Below are 16152 nucleotides of genomic sequence, written 5' to 3'. Positions count from 1 at the left end.
ACAATGTACAGGATAAAATGCTGCTGTATTCAATCTTACCATGGTCTTTTTTACATACACTTCTTCCCCACGGGATAGCCCAAAGTCTGCAATTTTAGCCACAAGATTTTCTCCCACTAATACATTTCTGGCTGCGAGATCTCTGTGAATGAACTGAAAAAAAAAATTGCATCAGATTCGGAAAAAAAGGAGAGAATTTCAGCAACAAGCAGGGATCAAAGCTCAAATCAGAATGGGACTCAGGCTCAGTGATGGTCGAATAATGAGATTTGAAACTGAGATTTGAAAATGGTAATCTGTGTGAACTGGTTGCTCCTATTTGTGCAGTTCTCTATGTAGATTTCTATGTGTTGGCAACGTCAATCAGTGGGAATGTCAAATTAATTCTGCTTCAAGTGTTGACAAATAACCAGTATATTGTCTATTCTAAAAGTAAAATATTGCAGATACTGAAAATCTGAAATGTGAAAGATAATGCTGGAAATATTCAACAGGCCAGGCAGTGCCCACAGAGTGAGAAACGGTTAGATGCTTCAGGTAACGATTAAACTGTTGCATAGAAACATTGAAGATAGGAGCAGGAGAAGGCTATTTGGCCCTTTGAGTCTGTTCTGTCATTCATCACAATCATGGCTGATCGTCCAACTCATAGAATCATACAATCCTACAGTGCGGAAGGAGGCCATTCGGCCCATCGAGTCTGCACTGACCACAATCCCATCCAGGCCCTATCCCCGTAACCCATACATTTACCCTGCTAATCCCCCTGACACTAGGCTAAATTTAGCATGGCTAATCCACCTGACCTGCACATCTTGAAATCTGGGAAGAAACCGGAGCATCTGGAGGAAACCCATGCAGAAATGGGGAGAATGTGCAAACTCCACACAGACGGTGAGCCGAGGCTGGAATTGAACTTGGGTCCCTGGCGCTGTGAGGCAGCTGTGCTAACCACTGTGCCACCGTGCCGCCCAAATAACCTTTGGTCCCATTTGCCCCAAGTACAATATCTAGCCTCCTCTTGAATGCATTCAATGTTTTGGCATCAACTACTTCCTGTGATAATGAATTCCACTGGCTCATCACTCTGAGTGAAAAAAATGTCTCCTCATCGCCATCCTAAACGGTCTACCCTGAATTCTCAAACTGTGACCCCTGGTGCTGGACTCCTCCACTCCTGGGAACATCCTCCCTGCATCTACTATATCTGATCCTGTTGTCTGACCTTGATTAAGTTAAAGATATGACATGGTTGTAAGCAAGTACAGAGGCAGGAAAAGTGGTGAGAAAGGCAAGAAAGTATAAAAGAGGGTCTGTGACAGGGCACATAGTTTGAATTCAGCAAACTACTGCACTATTTTATACATAGCCAGTATTCATACATATACAGTACTTGATGTACACTTTTACACCTAGATTAAAACCTTCAACAAACTCAGTACACAGAATTTCAAACAACCTTATATTCACACAGCGTTGGCACAGTCAATCCATAGCCCAAACCGTGCACACACTCACAGTTGATTCACACTGGTATGTACACACATCCAGTGCACAGCAAACGTACATTGATGATTCTGATATGTGACTCATGCACACACACACATGTACGCACACAAACAATGATTAAGACTGCCAAGTACACAAATCAAAAATGCGATACCTTCAATATCATTGCTCACCTGTTTCTCGCTCAGATACTGCATTCCCTTTGTCACATCAGACGCAAACTGTAGCAGCTGTTGAGAAGTCAGTGTCGATGCAGTTCCGTGCTCCTTTGCAAACACTGGGTCAGTTTCCAGAACTCTGCTCTTCCTTAGAAAATCCAAAAGGTTTCCAAATGGAGCATATTCAATAGCGATGTACAGGTAACCTGGTCAGTAATGCAAGAGACATATCTAAGCCATCACATCAGAATCTTGCAGCCACATAAAATTATTGTCACAGATGCCTGTACACTTCCTGATCTAACCACTGAATCTCGCATACACTGGGCCTATCCCTTATCCCATGTCCTCTTCTTAATCTATCTTTGACTCCTATACTCATTTAACTTTTAATTCCTGTACACTAACTACACTAGGGGCACCACGACGGCACAGTGGTTAATATTACTGTCTCACAGCCCCAGGGACCTGGGTTTGATTCCCGGATTGGGTTAGTGTCTGTGTGGAGTTTGCATGTTCTTCCCATGTCTGCCTGGGTTTCCTTCGGGTGCTCCGGTTTCCTCCCACAGTCCAAAGATGTGCAGGTTAGGTTGATTAGCCATAGTAAATTGGGGTTTAGAAGGGTAATTATGTGGAGTTAGGGGAATAGGGCATGGGTGGGATTGTGGTCAGTGCAGACTCAATGGGCCAAATGGCCTTCTTCTGCACTGTAGGGATTCTATGATTTTAACTCATAACTTGAGACTCTTAATTCATGTTCGCTATCTGATCTGTTAGTCCATATACACTCTCTGACCTGACCCTTAATCCATGTATACTCTCTGACCTATTATTCCATGTACTCTCTGACCTATCTCCTAACACCTGCATACTACCTAACCTGTTCACTGACTCCATAATGCTTCTTGACCTAGCTCTCGGCTGTGGTGCACTATTTGACCTAACTCCCTCACCCCGTCTTCTACACATACCCTGCAAAAAAATAAATATATGGATGCAGGATAGCTACAGGAGTGTTTTGAGATTTCACACTGGGTACTGTAGTGCAGTAAATTATGATTGTGAAGAGCGAGCTATGCGCAGACCAGTGCACTGAGTCTCATTTGACCTGTATTTGAAATTACATTGCATTTGATGTAACTTCTTCAGATTGCTGAGCTATGCATTCTGTTTGTTTTTTGATCTTTGCTTGGAAATCGGGAGGGTTTCAATTCCTACCTCTGTTTTCGCAGGCTCCCAGCAGATTGATGATGTTGGGATGATGCCCGAGTTTACACAAAACCTCCAGCTCTCCTGCAAAGTCTCTGTGATCATTCTCAGAGGCAAACTCTGTGTAAGAAACAAGTTGTTACATCCTTCCAGCATAGTGCTGTCCAATAGAAATTACATTAATATAGTGCTACCTCTTTAACCATATTTTAATAAAAAGAAATCTCTATGTTCACTTACAGAATACAGATGAAATACTTCACGTGTGTGTGTATGTACTTAAACATCTACCAGCTAAGGAAATAAAACACAGACCCAGGTTTCCTCCATGATGCAGAAGGCTGTCTGTTGCAGCAAAAATAGCGGAAATGGCAAAAGTTCTGAGTCCCGGCCCTGAAAACTGCATTTGCTATTTTCACAGAGACAGAGGACTGGAATCAGGCCAGATTTCACACCTGCGTATTTTATGGAGATAGCTGGCCAGTTAAATCATGAGTTGCCTTCATGGACTACAGTGGCCCAAGAAGGGAGCTCACCACCACTTTGTCAAGGGCAATTAAGATGGACAATAAATGCTGGCCTAGCCAGTAACACACATGCATCACATGCCTGACTAAACAAAAAATGGGATTTTGGTAGCCCGCAAGTGTGAAACCTGGTGTTTGCAGAATTGACCTGGCAAGAGGAATGCTGAAACCAAAAGAGAAAATGCTGGAAAATCTCAGCAGGTCTGGCAGTACTTGTAAGGAGAGAAAAGAGCTTGAGTTTCGAGTCCAGACGATCCTTTGTCAAAGCTGAAAGGCAATAAAAAGTGGGAGATATTTATTCTGCAGGGGGAGGGAATGAAAGATGAGTCATAGCCACAGAAACCAGGGCAAAAAGCTGCTAAGGGCAGTGCATAGAGAGAATAAAGGATGTGAACGGCCAAACGGCAGAGAAGCTAAAATGGAGATGTTGGTGGGGGGGCGGAGGGGAGGAAAATGGATGGGACAGAAATAAGATTTACAACAGGAGAAGCAAAAAGGGAGAAAAGGTAAGGGAAGGGGGAATAAAGTAAAATGGGGGGCGGGGGAAGAAAAATGAAGAAAGACAATAAAATAAAAAGTAGAGAACAGTAAAAGATAAAATAAAATGAAAACAATGGGGTTGAGGTGGGGTAGAGCTAATCATCTGAAGTTGTTGAATGCGATGCTGAGACTGGAAGGCTGTAATGTGCCGAGCCGGAAGATGAGATGCTGTTCCTCCAGTTTGTGTTAATCTTCACTGGAACATTGCAGCAGGCCAAGGACAGACATGTGGGCATGGGAGCAGGATCGGGTGTTAAAATGGCAAACAACTAGAAGGTCAGGGTCCTGATTGCGCACAGACTGAAGATGCTCAGCAAAGTGATCACCCAGTCTACGCTTGGTCTCTCCGATATAGAGGAGAGCACCTTGGGAGCAGCGAATGCAATAGACCAAATTGAAAGTGGTGCAAGTGAAACACTGCTTAACCGGAAATGAGTGTTTGGACCTTGGATGGTAAGCACAGAAGAGGTAAAGGGGTAGGTGTTACACCTTCTGCAAGTTCATGGGAAGGTGCCATGAGTGATGGGAGAGGTGTTGGGTATAGTGGAGGAGTGGACTAGATTATCCTAGAGGGAACGGTTTCTGCGGAATGCTGACAGAGGGAGTGAAGGGAAGATATGATAGCGAAAATGGCAAAGGATTATGCTTTGCATGCAGAGGCTGGAGGGGTGAAATGTGAGAGCAAGGGGGACTCAATCCTTGTTCTGGGAGGGAGGGGCAGGGTGAGAGTCATGATGCAGGACATGGACTGCACGCTGTTGAGGGCCCTGTTGACAACTGTAGATGGGAATCCATAGTTGAGGAAAAAGGAGCACATATTAGAAGCACCACTTTGGGAAGTGGTAACATCGGAACAAATGCGACTGATGTGAAGGAGCTCAAAGGGATGGAATCCTTTCAGGATGTAAGGTGTGAAGGGCTGTAGGAGTCAGTGGGCTTGTAGTGGATATTGGTAGATAGGCTATTGACAGAAATGGAGGCAGAAAGGTCAAGGAAGGGAAGGGAAGTGTCTGAGGTAGACCAGATGAAGGGGTGGAAACTGGAAGCAAAGTTGATAAATTTTTTGAGGCCTGGTGAAGAGTATGAAGCAGCACCAAAACAGTCAGTTTGAAGTAGTGATATCAACAGGCACATAACTTTATTTGATATCTGTGTGGATCTTGCCCATGGTGGAAACTAGGTAGTCAACATTGAGGGGGCAAGGGCAAAGGGTGGTGAGTGGGATGCATGGATTAATATGAGTTGGCACAAAGTTGGCACAGGGGTTATAAAGGGCCATGGGGATGTGAAGGGCATGAAGGTATGAGGGCCATGGGGGTTTAATAGAGGGGCATGAAGTGACATTTGTTGGCAATGAATCCTTGACTGAGAAATGGAGTGGCACAACAATCAAACCCTACTGTTCAATAATTGGTCAAGTAGAAGTGGTGTTGCAAATTAAGCATAAATTTTTAATTTAAACATCCCCCAGAACATTAGCTGAGTTTCTGGGTTAACACCATCGCCTTCCCATAGACAATATAGAAAACTATTTTCTAGTTAGGTTGGGGCACAGCATTCTGTTCCTGAGTAAATCTTCAAAAGAAAATTCATACAAATCTTTTCAAAATGCAGCTATTGGTAATCTTGCAGCCAAACATTCCAGCTTCATTTTTACATCCTCCTTGAAGAACTGGAAAAAAGGACAATCAGCAGAAACTCCCAGTGTTAATTCAGTCACCCTGGCAGTGTGGCCAGCTTTTTGGGCAGGGCTGAATTCCAGTGCTGTGTTTTTAAAACCCATGGAAGAGATCGCAGAAACTCAAATCACACCGAATGCAATTACTGCTTAAAATTCTGCAACTGTTTGCGCTGACTGCATTGAGAGGAACAGCTGAATGGGGCAGGAACCTCAGACGTCAAGCTTTTAGATTGAAGTAAAGGGATACCTTTTAACATTTTAATTGCCGCGTTCATCTTTAGTCCGTCCTTTTTAATCAAGGCTTTGATGACCTGCCCGAAATTTCCTTCTCCGATCACATCCTCGAATTTGATGTCTTCCCATTCTAGGATGGGATAAGTGAGGGGTTCGGGCTGTGGTTTTGGCCTACGTGTGAGCGTCAGGGTTCCAGAGTTAAACTGAAGGACTGTCTCTTCACCCTTAGAACAAACAAACAAAACTAAAAGTTATCCCTGGTTGCTCTTTGGGAGTGCATAGCGTACAGCAGCGGAGATGTAAATGATTCATGCAGGTCCTTTTAACCCTAGGATAATGAGTTACAACAATTAAGAAATCAAAAGCACACATATGAAAGGATGTCAACAAGGAAACCTTCCTGAAATGATACAGACCTGCACTGACTTTCCCCTTGGTGGGAATGGAGGCAGTGCTTTGAGGTTGATGTTGAGCTCTTTGCAGATGGACATAGATTAAACAATGATGGTCCATGCAGCATATGGCAACCTATCTGATTATATTGATTCGTCCTAGTGTGAACTAACTACTGTGCTAAAGAACAAGCGACAATAGCAGACATACTCTTCATGCCCAACTCCAGAATGCAAAAGTCACGCTATTCATTTAAAAAGAAGATGAAGGATTGTGGATTAAAAAGTCTAAAGCTTCTTAGATTGATAGATGAGATAGATTTCAGTGGCCAAATCAGTTTGGATGAATAGTCAGAAATTCTGTTCGGTTTGTAGCCTCAGGCTCGCTTTTGGGAAGCCTGATAATCAACATAGATATTGAAAAACAAGAGAAAGAGAAAAGAGAAAGAAAAGACAGACTTAAGGGACAGAAAGCAGAAAATGTAAAAACATCAAGGATGAAAAAAGATTAAGAACAAAGAAAATTACAGCACAGGAACAGGCCCTTCAGCCCTCCAAGCCTGCACTGACCATGCTGCCCATCTGAACTAAAACTCTCCATCCTTTGGGGACCATATCCCTCTATTCCCATCCTATTCATGTATTTGTCAAGACACCCTTTAAAAGTCACTGTCATATCTGCTTTGTCTTTGCACCATGGAATCTCATCCTTTTTAAATTACCTTCAGCCTCATTTAAGTTTAAGTTTATTAGTGTCACAAGTAGGCTTACATTAACACTGCAATGAAGTTACTGTGAAAATCTAGTTGCCACACTCCGGCACCTGTTCGGGCACACTGAGGGAGAACTTATAGCATGGCCAATGCACCTAATGTTTTTCAGACTATGGGAGCAAACCAGAGCAGCCAGAGGAAACCTATGCAGTCAGGGGAGAACGTGCAGACTCCACACAGACAGTGACCCTCGTGAGGAATCGAACCTGGGTCCTTGGCGCTGTGAGGCAGCAGTGCTAACCACTGTGCCACCAAACCACCCACATGGCACTTTGAATGCCCTATATTTTTGTTTCTCCTGCTTTGCGTGCCAGAGAAAAATGTACAAAGCAAACTCAAAAAGCAAGAAGCAGTGAAAAAGAACAGGAAGAAATACAGAAAGAAGAGAGAGAAAGAAAAATGGAAAGGGGTTTTGAACTGCTAATAAGAAAGACCAATATGGCCAAAGATAAATTTCTCATGATAAAATCACATTGAGTGGCAGGACTGGATTTGAAACAAGTGCGAGATGTAAATGAGATATTATAAACAGCTGCATCAAGAGGTTTCCATGGAATATTTAATCTGAAATAAAATCATCTGTTATGGGAGAGCAGATGTTAATTGTTGAGCAAGCCAAATCACAGAGCGAAGCGTGACTTACAGACCATAACCCTTTTTTTGTACTCTGTAATCGAGACAAAACCTACTGATCTCAGCAGCATAGAATGCCAACATCTCTATTCGGATCTTAAAAATTTAGAGATTTACTAACAGGGAAACATGAGACTTAAGCATACAAGATAGCACAGTCAAAACAGTCTGATAAAAAAATCTCCCCAAAATATCACTTGGTCAGAATAACAAGTAGGCACCTTCCTGGCAACATGACTTCTATAGATTTTAAGTTCAAAACAATCTAGTAGTTTTACCCAAGGCAAACCTGCCATCACTTTAATAAAACTCGACTAGAAGACTTTCTTCCATTCTGTTGTGGAAATCCAAGAATTCTCAGAAACCAAACTGCTTTCTGCTATAAGAGCTCTTCTGGCAAACTTCACACACCTTCTTCCATTACAGTGCTCTTCCCAGGAGGCCTTCCCCACACAGCCATCACAACTCAAGTCAACATCTCTCTGTAAATATCTTTCCCTTTCATCTTCAATTCCATATTCCTCAGCATCTCTTTGAACTCAGCTTTTCCAAAGTAGAGACATCTTTCACGTTTCCCTATAGCCCCCACTTTTGGGTCAAATAAAATCTAATAACCTTCTCTTGTTTGTGTATGAAATCTTTATAAGCTGTAAAAGTTCTTTAATCCCTTTTTAAACTTAACATCTGAAAATAAACCAAGTCCATATCTATCTCCTAATGCAAATTTCTAAACTCTACTTATTGACTTGACCATGGCTTCATTACAAATGCATGCATTTAACACCTTCATTCATTTCATCCCTCAACTTTTTCAGACAAGCTGATTCCATTAACTTTTTCCAGCTTAATGAAATCATTTACAACTGCATATGTACACATACATGTGCGCATGTATGTGCACACATATACACACACGAGCACATGTATACACACACACACACATATACACATACATCCTTCTTTACAGAATAACACAATATTTCCCAAAATATTAAAAACAATAACATCCATCCTTACATCATCAGGTTACACTCTGTATTTAGCTTATCCTGAGTGGTACTTACAGATCCTGACTGGTAAGTGAAGGTTCGCCGTCGCTGGAAGAGGGTTTTACGGACACAGAAGAGGCCCAAAAGTGCAAGAAGGATGGTTAGACAGGTCACAGAGACGGAGCCCACAATGGCCATCAAGAGCTGCTGGTCACCACTAGAGGGCAGATCCAAATTCCTTGAGACCTGAGCCACAATCGAAGTAGCTGAAGAAAAGGAGGAAACAAGTATCACTTCTGTTAACTTGAAAAGATCTCTCTCTCTCTTGTTCCTCACATGCCAGCAAAGATCTTCAATCTCTTCAATCCTTCCCTTAACCCCTAAGCAAAAACTAGTGCAACCATTGGACTGGGGTCTGGATTTTTCACCCATTGGGCAAGTTCACTCGGTGGGCCTGGAAATGGGTACAAAATGCGCTTTCGGCTGCGTTTGGCCCCGAACTGTGATTTCACACAGGCTGTCCAATTAACAGGCGGCCATGACAAAACATGCACTGGGAAATGCTCAGCATTGTTGGCGAGGGCAAAAAGAGGGCAGACACTAAGAAAAGAGAGGGTGTGGGCTGGTGCTGCTAATATGCTCTCCCTCAGGGATAGCTGCTGTCTCACGGAGCTGCAGACCTGTAAAAAATATATATTGTGATAGAAAAGCTATGCAGAGTGTGACTAGGCAGCACAGTCAAACACAAATTTGTTGTATAATTGAACTCAGTCAATGACTATCAGCTTTGAAGCCACAAAAGACTGCATGACAAGCAAAGGCTTGTAATTTTGGGGTTTCATAGAATCCCTACAGTGTAGAGGGAGGCCATTTGGCCCATTGAGCCTGCATTGACAACAATCCCACCCAAGCCCTATCCCCGTAACCCCACGTATTTACCATGCTAATCCCCTGACACTAAGGGGAAACTAAGCATATCCAATCAACCTAATCTGTACATCTTTGGAGTGTGGGAGGAAACCGGAGCACCCAGAGAAAACTCACACAGACATGGGGAGAATGTGCGGACTCCGCACAGACAGTGACCCGAGCCAGGAATCGAACCTGGGTCCCTGGCGCTGTGAGACAGCAGTGCTAACCATTGTGCCACTATGCCACCACAAGTTTGCTGGTCTCTACTTCCTTAAATAGAATTGCTCGTCTTCAGGTGAGATCCTGAAAGTAGGCTGGAGTACAAATTGCACACACTCATTGTCAAGTAAGCTGGCTCTAAGGGTGGAATTTTTCTGGCTCAAGGTTCATATGATCCCACCTGAGGCCAGCGGAGAATGTCATTCTCCGAGCCTCCCCTACCCCCGGAATTGGGGTGGACATGCCAGTAAACTCCGGCCTAAGACTCTAATGAGCAACAATTTGAGGTCTGTACCTTTTTATGTATTCACCCCACCCCCATTCCTTTTCATAAACTCAGAGAATCCCTACAGTGCCTGAGCCCCGACCGTGCCAAATCCCTCCATTCAATGGCGATTTGGCTGGCCGCCAAGTTCTCTGATCTCGCTGTAGCAGGAGTATGGCGTGAATGGATGGTAAGTTCCTATGGGTCAATTTATCATGGCTAATCAATCTAATCTGCAAATTTTTGGACTGTGGAAGGAATCCGGAGCACCCGGAGGAAACCCATGCAGACATAGGGAGAATGTGCAGATTTCACACAGTCACCCAAGGCTGGAATTGAACCTGGGTCCCTGGCACAGAGAGGTAGCTATACTAACCACTGAGCCACCATTCCACCCATTGTCTGATGAGTGACAGCCACGCCCAGTTAACTCAGATGCTGCCAGACTTGCTGAGGTTTTCCAGCATTTTATATTTTTATCCTTAGAGCTCTCTTTCTCCCTTATACTTTAAGACCTTGCATAAAACCCACTTGGTTGAGCAAGCTTTTAGTCACTCTCCCGTTAGTTCCTATAGCTCATACTCTACTGCCCATATCCTGACTCCCACCAAGTTCTGTCCAGCCATCACCCTGGGCTTGTCGATCTACAGAGGCTCACAGTTCAGCAATATCTCCAATTTGATACTCTCATCCTGAAGTTAAAATCCCTCCAAACCCGTGCCTTTCTCAGTAATTTTTGCCAACCTTAAAATGCTCTTCAAACTCTGCATTCCTCCAATTCTAACCCTTGAGCAACTTTTAATTTCTTTTGACTTAACATTGAAGGCCATGCCTTCAGCTGTCTAAGCCCCAAGCACTGAAATCCCCATGCTAAATCTTAATCTTCCTCCTCCTTTTAAAGCGCTCCTTAAATCCCTTGGCTTGGGGATGGCACAGTGGTTAGCACTGCTGCTTCAAAGTAGCAGGAACCTGGGTTTGAATCACTCTGTATGGAGTTTACACATTCTCCCCGTGTCTGCATGGGTTTCCTCTGGGCACCCCGGTTTCTTCCCACCATATGAAAGACGTGCTGGTTAGGTGCATTGCCCATGCTAAATTCTCCCTCAGTGTATCCGAACAGGTGCTGGAGTGTAGCAACTAGGGGATTTTCACAGTAACTTCACTGCAGTGTTAATATAAACCTTCTTGTGACACTAATAAACTTTAAACAATGTCATTTTATGGTCAGCTAACACAATTGTGAAGTAACTTGGGGCATTTAACAATGTTACGGGCTGCGCCAAGACGTTTAAATTGTTATATTAGAAACAAGGGCAAGGATTGACCTTCTGCTCCTTAACGCGTATACAAACTTAATATTAGTAATACAAATCATAGAAGTTGTGTCCTTACATTTCATACCTGGTGGAGTTGCTCCAGTTCGAAGTTCTTTCATTGGGTTTGGCTTGCTCTCTCCCTTATTGTTCTTGGCTAATACTTCCACTAGGTATGGGGTCTCAGCCTGTAGCCCACGCAGGATGTACTCTGAAGTTGGTGTCTCCGCCAGATTGATAGATGTCTCTTCAGTGTAGGCTGCAGCCCCATAGACTTTGCACCTTATGACCACAGAGGAGATGGCGTGTCTTTTTGGTAAAACCCAAGAGATCAGTGCTGATGTGTCAGTAATGTTTGATATCTTAACATCGTAAGGTGCAGGGGGAATAGCTGGAGTTAAGGACAAAGAGGAGAAAATCTTCACTCATTCAGTTCATGAAAAGGCGCCTTTACAGGCTTCTCCAGTGCCCAGTGTTTTTGTTGGGCGGTATAGTACATTGATCTCACGCAGGCGAGACTTGTCAAATCCTGCCTGAGGACAACACAGAATTCTAATCTGCAAGCCTTGCCCGCCCCGATTCTGGGTAAACTTCCAGCCCAAGAGTCTGGAAAAAGAAGCATTCTGATTCCCATGTTCTCATCGATTCTGGATAATTAATGCTTTCAAGAAGAAATTGGATGGATGCTTGAGGGAAATGGAGCAAAGGAAAGAGACTAACTGGATTTCTCTATAGAGGACAGGATTGGACTTGATGGGCTGAATGGTCTCCTTCTGCACTGCAATGACCATATGGTTATAAGCAGAACAAATACACAGGAATCTGTTTAAAAGAAAATGTTAGCAACATGTTGGCAAAGAGAAAATCTGACTTGGATGAGGTGAGTCCTTCAAGGACACTGAAGGAGGTCTGGCTTCACTCAGCAGTAAGTGAGTTTGGAGGTAACAGGAAAAGCTGAGTAGATTTGCTTTTACTGTTACTCCATCAAATTGATAAAAATTCCATTTTGGTGAACGATTTTGAAAAAGGTACTGACCATGGAAATCCACTTGGTGTAAGTTCTGAGCTGCAACTGTCCCACTACCCCCATCCAACCCCCACTCCCCAACCTCTGCTGTCAAGCCCCCAACATCTGAAAGGTCACACGGAGCTCCCTTCATTATCACCCCAATGACAAACACAAACACCATTAGAGACACGCTAGCAGTCATAAGATGCCACAAAGTCCAGCAGAAAGATACTGAGCAGAGGGGGTGGTGGAATGGGGATGTGTCTGGGCCCCCCCCCCACACTTGGTCTGCTAAGCATGCAGTTACTGGGCCTCCCCCACACTCCAAGATCCCCTTATACGAGGGGTTACTTGGAAAAAAGAGACTGTGGCCGATATTTTATGTCAGGCACAAAAGTTCCACTGCTGAAGCCGAAACCATGAGGTGAACATAGAAACATAGAACATTACAGCGCAGTACAGGCCCTTCGGCCCTCGATGTTGCACCGACCAGTGGAACCAATCTAATGACCCTCTAACCTAAACTATTCCAATATTATTCATTTGCCTATCCACTGACCATTTGAATGCCCTTAAAGTTGGTGAGCCAACTTCAGCCAGGTTGAGGGAAATCTGTGTTATTGCCAGTGATGGCCTTTGCTGAGGCTACAGCTGTATGGATAGGGTACCACATTGGGTGCATGTCTTTAAAGGAAGGTAAATGGCTTGGCAGACAGAGCGCAGCATTCGGTGGGAGGTGGCGGGTGGTGGGGAGGAGGTGTTGTGTGCTGGCAGTTGCCGCAGGCACAGCCACTGCTGCCAGGGGCCCCCTCAGTAGGCCATGGGGTGCCAAAAAGAAAGATGGCCATCCAACCCTGGAACCCATTGGGCAGCTATCAGGGTTTCACTAGATAGTCTTCCTCCCCTCAACAGCAGCCAGCCTCCCCAGTGCAGATTAATGCCCCTGGAAGTAGCACGTAGTCCACAATTTACCGCTCAACTGTCTACACTGGACTCTGCAGCTGACTGCCACCTTTCCCGCTGCTGGCAGAATAACATGGCACTGGGAAGGCATCAGGCACACCACATGACACCTTCCCCTGCCATTGTGTCAGCCTTCTTGCCTCCCAGTCCATCGCCAAAGGGCTGGTGAGATTTTGCCAAGAGTTCAAATCTGGATTCCGACACGTCTGGCCTATTTTCTGAAAAAGCTGCAGGTTTTCAGGGTGGCCTGTGTCTTACTGCTATCATCTAGAAGAAGGCAAATATTCGTGGCTTAGCTTTCTTCCCATCAGAGAAAGTGGAAGATTTGACAGCGAGAGGTGGCAAAGAGAAAAGGGGCCAACAGGGAGAAAATACCCGAGAGGACACGTCCGTAAACGGAGAAGATAAATCTTACTTACAGTCACTAAAGGTCCAAGATGTGACAGGAGCGCTCCATTCACCTGCAACTTTAGACTGAGCACGGACTCGAAAGTGATACTTTGTTCTGGGACTTAGATCTCGGAGAGTTTCATTCCCAGCTGTATCTATCCACGTGGGCTGGCCGAGTGGCTCCATCTGCTGGTACTCGATGGTGTACTTGTTTATCTTCTTTGTGCTGAGAGGCGGCAACCACTTCAGTTGTATGCTGTTCAATGACAAGGGGATGGCCTGGAGGTTTCTGGGAGAGGGAGGCCCTGCACAAACAGAATCAACTCCTTCAATAACATCGCACTGATGCTCCAAGCGTAATCACAACTGAACAAGGGTAAGTCACAATTGACACTGAATCAAGGGTAAGCCATACTGCTCCTTCCCTACTGAAACCTTGTGGAACGCTTGGCTACAACACCAGTGTGATGCTTGAGTAAGATGAAAGCATTTTTTCATTCGTGGGACATGGGTGTCATTGGCTGGCCAGCATTTATTGCCCACCTCTAGTTGCCCGAGGGTAGTGGAGAGTCAGCCACATTGCCATGGCTCTGGAGTCACATGTAGGCCAGACCAGGTATGGTCGGCATATTTCCCTAAAGAACATTAGTGAACCAGATGGGTTTTTCCGATAATTGACAATAGATTCATGGTCATCAATAGATTCTTAATTCCAGATTTTTTAACTGAATTTAAATTCCACCATCTGCTGTGATGGGATTCGAATCTGGGTCCCCAGAACATTAGCTGAGTTTCTGGATTAATAATCTAGTAAAAATAGCACTGGGCCATCACCTCCCCACTTGGCTGTGTGATACAGAGAGGCAATGCAACTCCATCCAGTATGCAACACACTTTCTGTAGGACTTTACTGATACTGGGTGCTACCATGTGTGATAATAATAAGCAGAATAATTTTGAAAGAATGGATTTATTTTTATCTTTATATGTTATATGCTGGACCAGAATGCTCCACGAAAATCACAGCTGAGTTTGGTCTGACATTCTTTGTTTCAAGTATTCTGCTTTTCTACATTAATGCTACTGAATCAACACACTTATCCGAGTGCTGGGTGATTGGGAAAAGCATTTCCCAAATCTTCTGATTCTGGCGCCAAGGAATATTATCCTTTCACGGTCAACAGAAGTATGAAAGGTAAGAGTCACTACCCTTGACATCAAGGCAGCGTTCGACCGAGTGTGGCATTAAGGAAACTTGGAGTAAATCAGGGGAAACTGTGGGTGTTAGATATAGCAGGAAAGATGGTCATCATTGTTGGAGATCAATTATCCCAGCTTCAGGACAACATTGCAGGAGCTCCTCGGGATAACGTTCTGGGTTCAATAATCTCTGTCTATTTCAGACCTTCTCTCCACCCTTAGGTCAGTAGTGGAGATTTTCACTGACGACAGTAATATGTTCAATACCATTTCCAACTCCTTAGATGTTGTAACAGTCCATGCCCACATATAGCAAGACATGAGCAACATTATACCTTGGACTAGGAAATGATAAGTGAATTTCACACCACACTATTACCAGGCAATGATCATTTCCAACAAAAGTAAATTTAACCATCTCCCATTCAAAGCCAATGCCATCAACAATTCTCCTATCATCAATATCCTGGTCCATTGACCAGAAACATTACTGGACCAGACACTTGAGGCTATAATAGAGACATAAAGCTGCCTGGAAGTAGCTTCCCACAGCAGACTGGGTTGAGAGGGTTGGGGCAGCATTCCAGCAGGCTAAGAGGCACATACCTCCCTCTCCAGATCAATCAGATTAATGTATCTTTGCCAATTTACATATGTCACCCCCACTGTGGAAGAGTTGTTCATTAATTGGCCAAGTTTTTATTAGTTGGCCGAAGGAGTTAGATGGTAGAATGAATTTGATTACCGCAGAATACATTTTATTTGTTCAAATATTCATGCAAAATTGTGTACGTTTTGAATAGTTGAGAGAAGGTTTCCAGTGTTGTTACTTCTGTAAACATAGAAACAATAGACATCTACAAGACAGAACCTTTGTCCTATTTTACATTGATGCAAAGTATAGTAGAAAGATCGTTTTTTTGGAGGGCTGTTAGATGGAGATTCACCACTATTTTAAACAACACTCAACATATTTCAAATCTGCTCTGTGCACAGGCTGACTAAGGGGAACAAGTCAATGATAAGCCTTTTTGCTCTTTGCCTTCAGAGAAAAAGTCTCCTGAAAAACAGGACATTTTTAGCAATTGTGAGCAAACGTTTTAGAGACTGTAGATTTGTAGGTCTTCAGGTTTCAATATGACACTGCAGCTTTAAAAAATAATTGCCAGACTGATCACGTACCTAAGCTCCTGCAATGGTTTTACCTGCAAAGGGTAGAGAAAGGCCAAAGTAGAT

The 16152-nt window shown here is 43.9% G+C and overlaps 1 protein-coding gene across 2 annotated transcripts in view; it reads right to left on the bottom strand.

Annotated features, from left to right (window-relative positions):
- tie1 (tyrosine kinase with immunoglobulin-like and EGF-like domains 1) overlaps positions 1–16152 on the bottom strand; it is a 98547-nt gene that overhangs the window by 18389 nt on the left and 64006 nt on the right. The window contains exons 13-19 of one of the 2 annotated variants that reach the window (XM_080195302.1): positions 13746–14021; positions 11434–11745; positions 8721–8911; positions 5872–6082; positions 2886–2996; positions 1683–1873; positions 40–153 (exon numbers count right to left, since the gene is read on the bottom strand). In XM_080195302.1, the coding sequence (XP_080051428.1) occupies positions 40–153; positions 1683–1873; positions 2886–2996; positions 5872–6082; positions 8721–8911; positions 11434–11745; positions 13746–14021 (1406 nt within the window). The remainder of the gene's footprint in view (positions 1–39; positions 154–1682; positions 1874–2885; positions 2997–5871; positions 6083–8720; positions 8912–11433; positions 11746–13745; positions 14022–16152) is intronic. The other variant, XM_080195303.1, reaches the window with a different exon arrangement.

The sequence above is a fragment of the Carcharhinus amblyrhynchos genome, chromosome 9 (assembly GCF_965287045.1).
Source record: "Carcharhinus amblyrhynchos chromosome 9, sCarAmb.v2.hapA, whole genome shotgun sequence".
NCBI classification, from domain to species: domain Eukaryota; kingdom Metazoa; phylum Chordata; class Chondrichthyes; order Carcharhiniformes; family Carcharhinidae; genus Carcharhinus; species Carcharhinus amblyrhynchos.
This window is presented reverse-complemented; position numbering and strand designations above follow the sequence as displayed.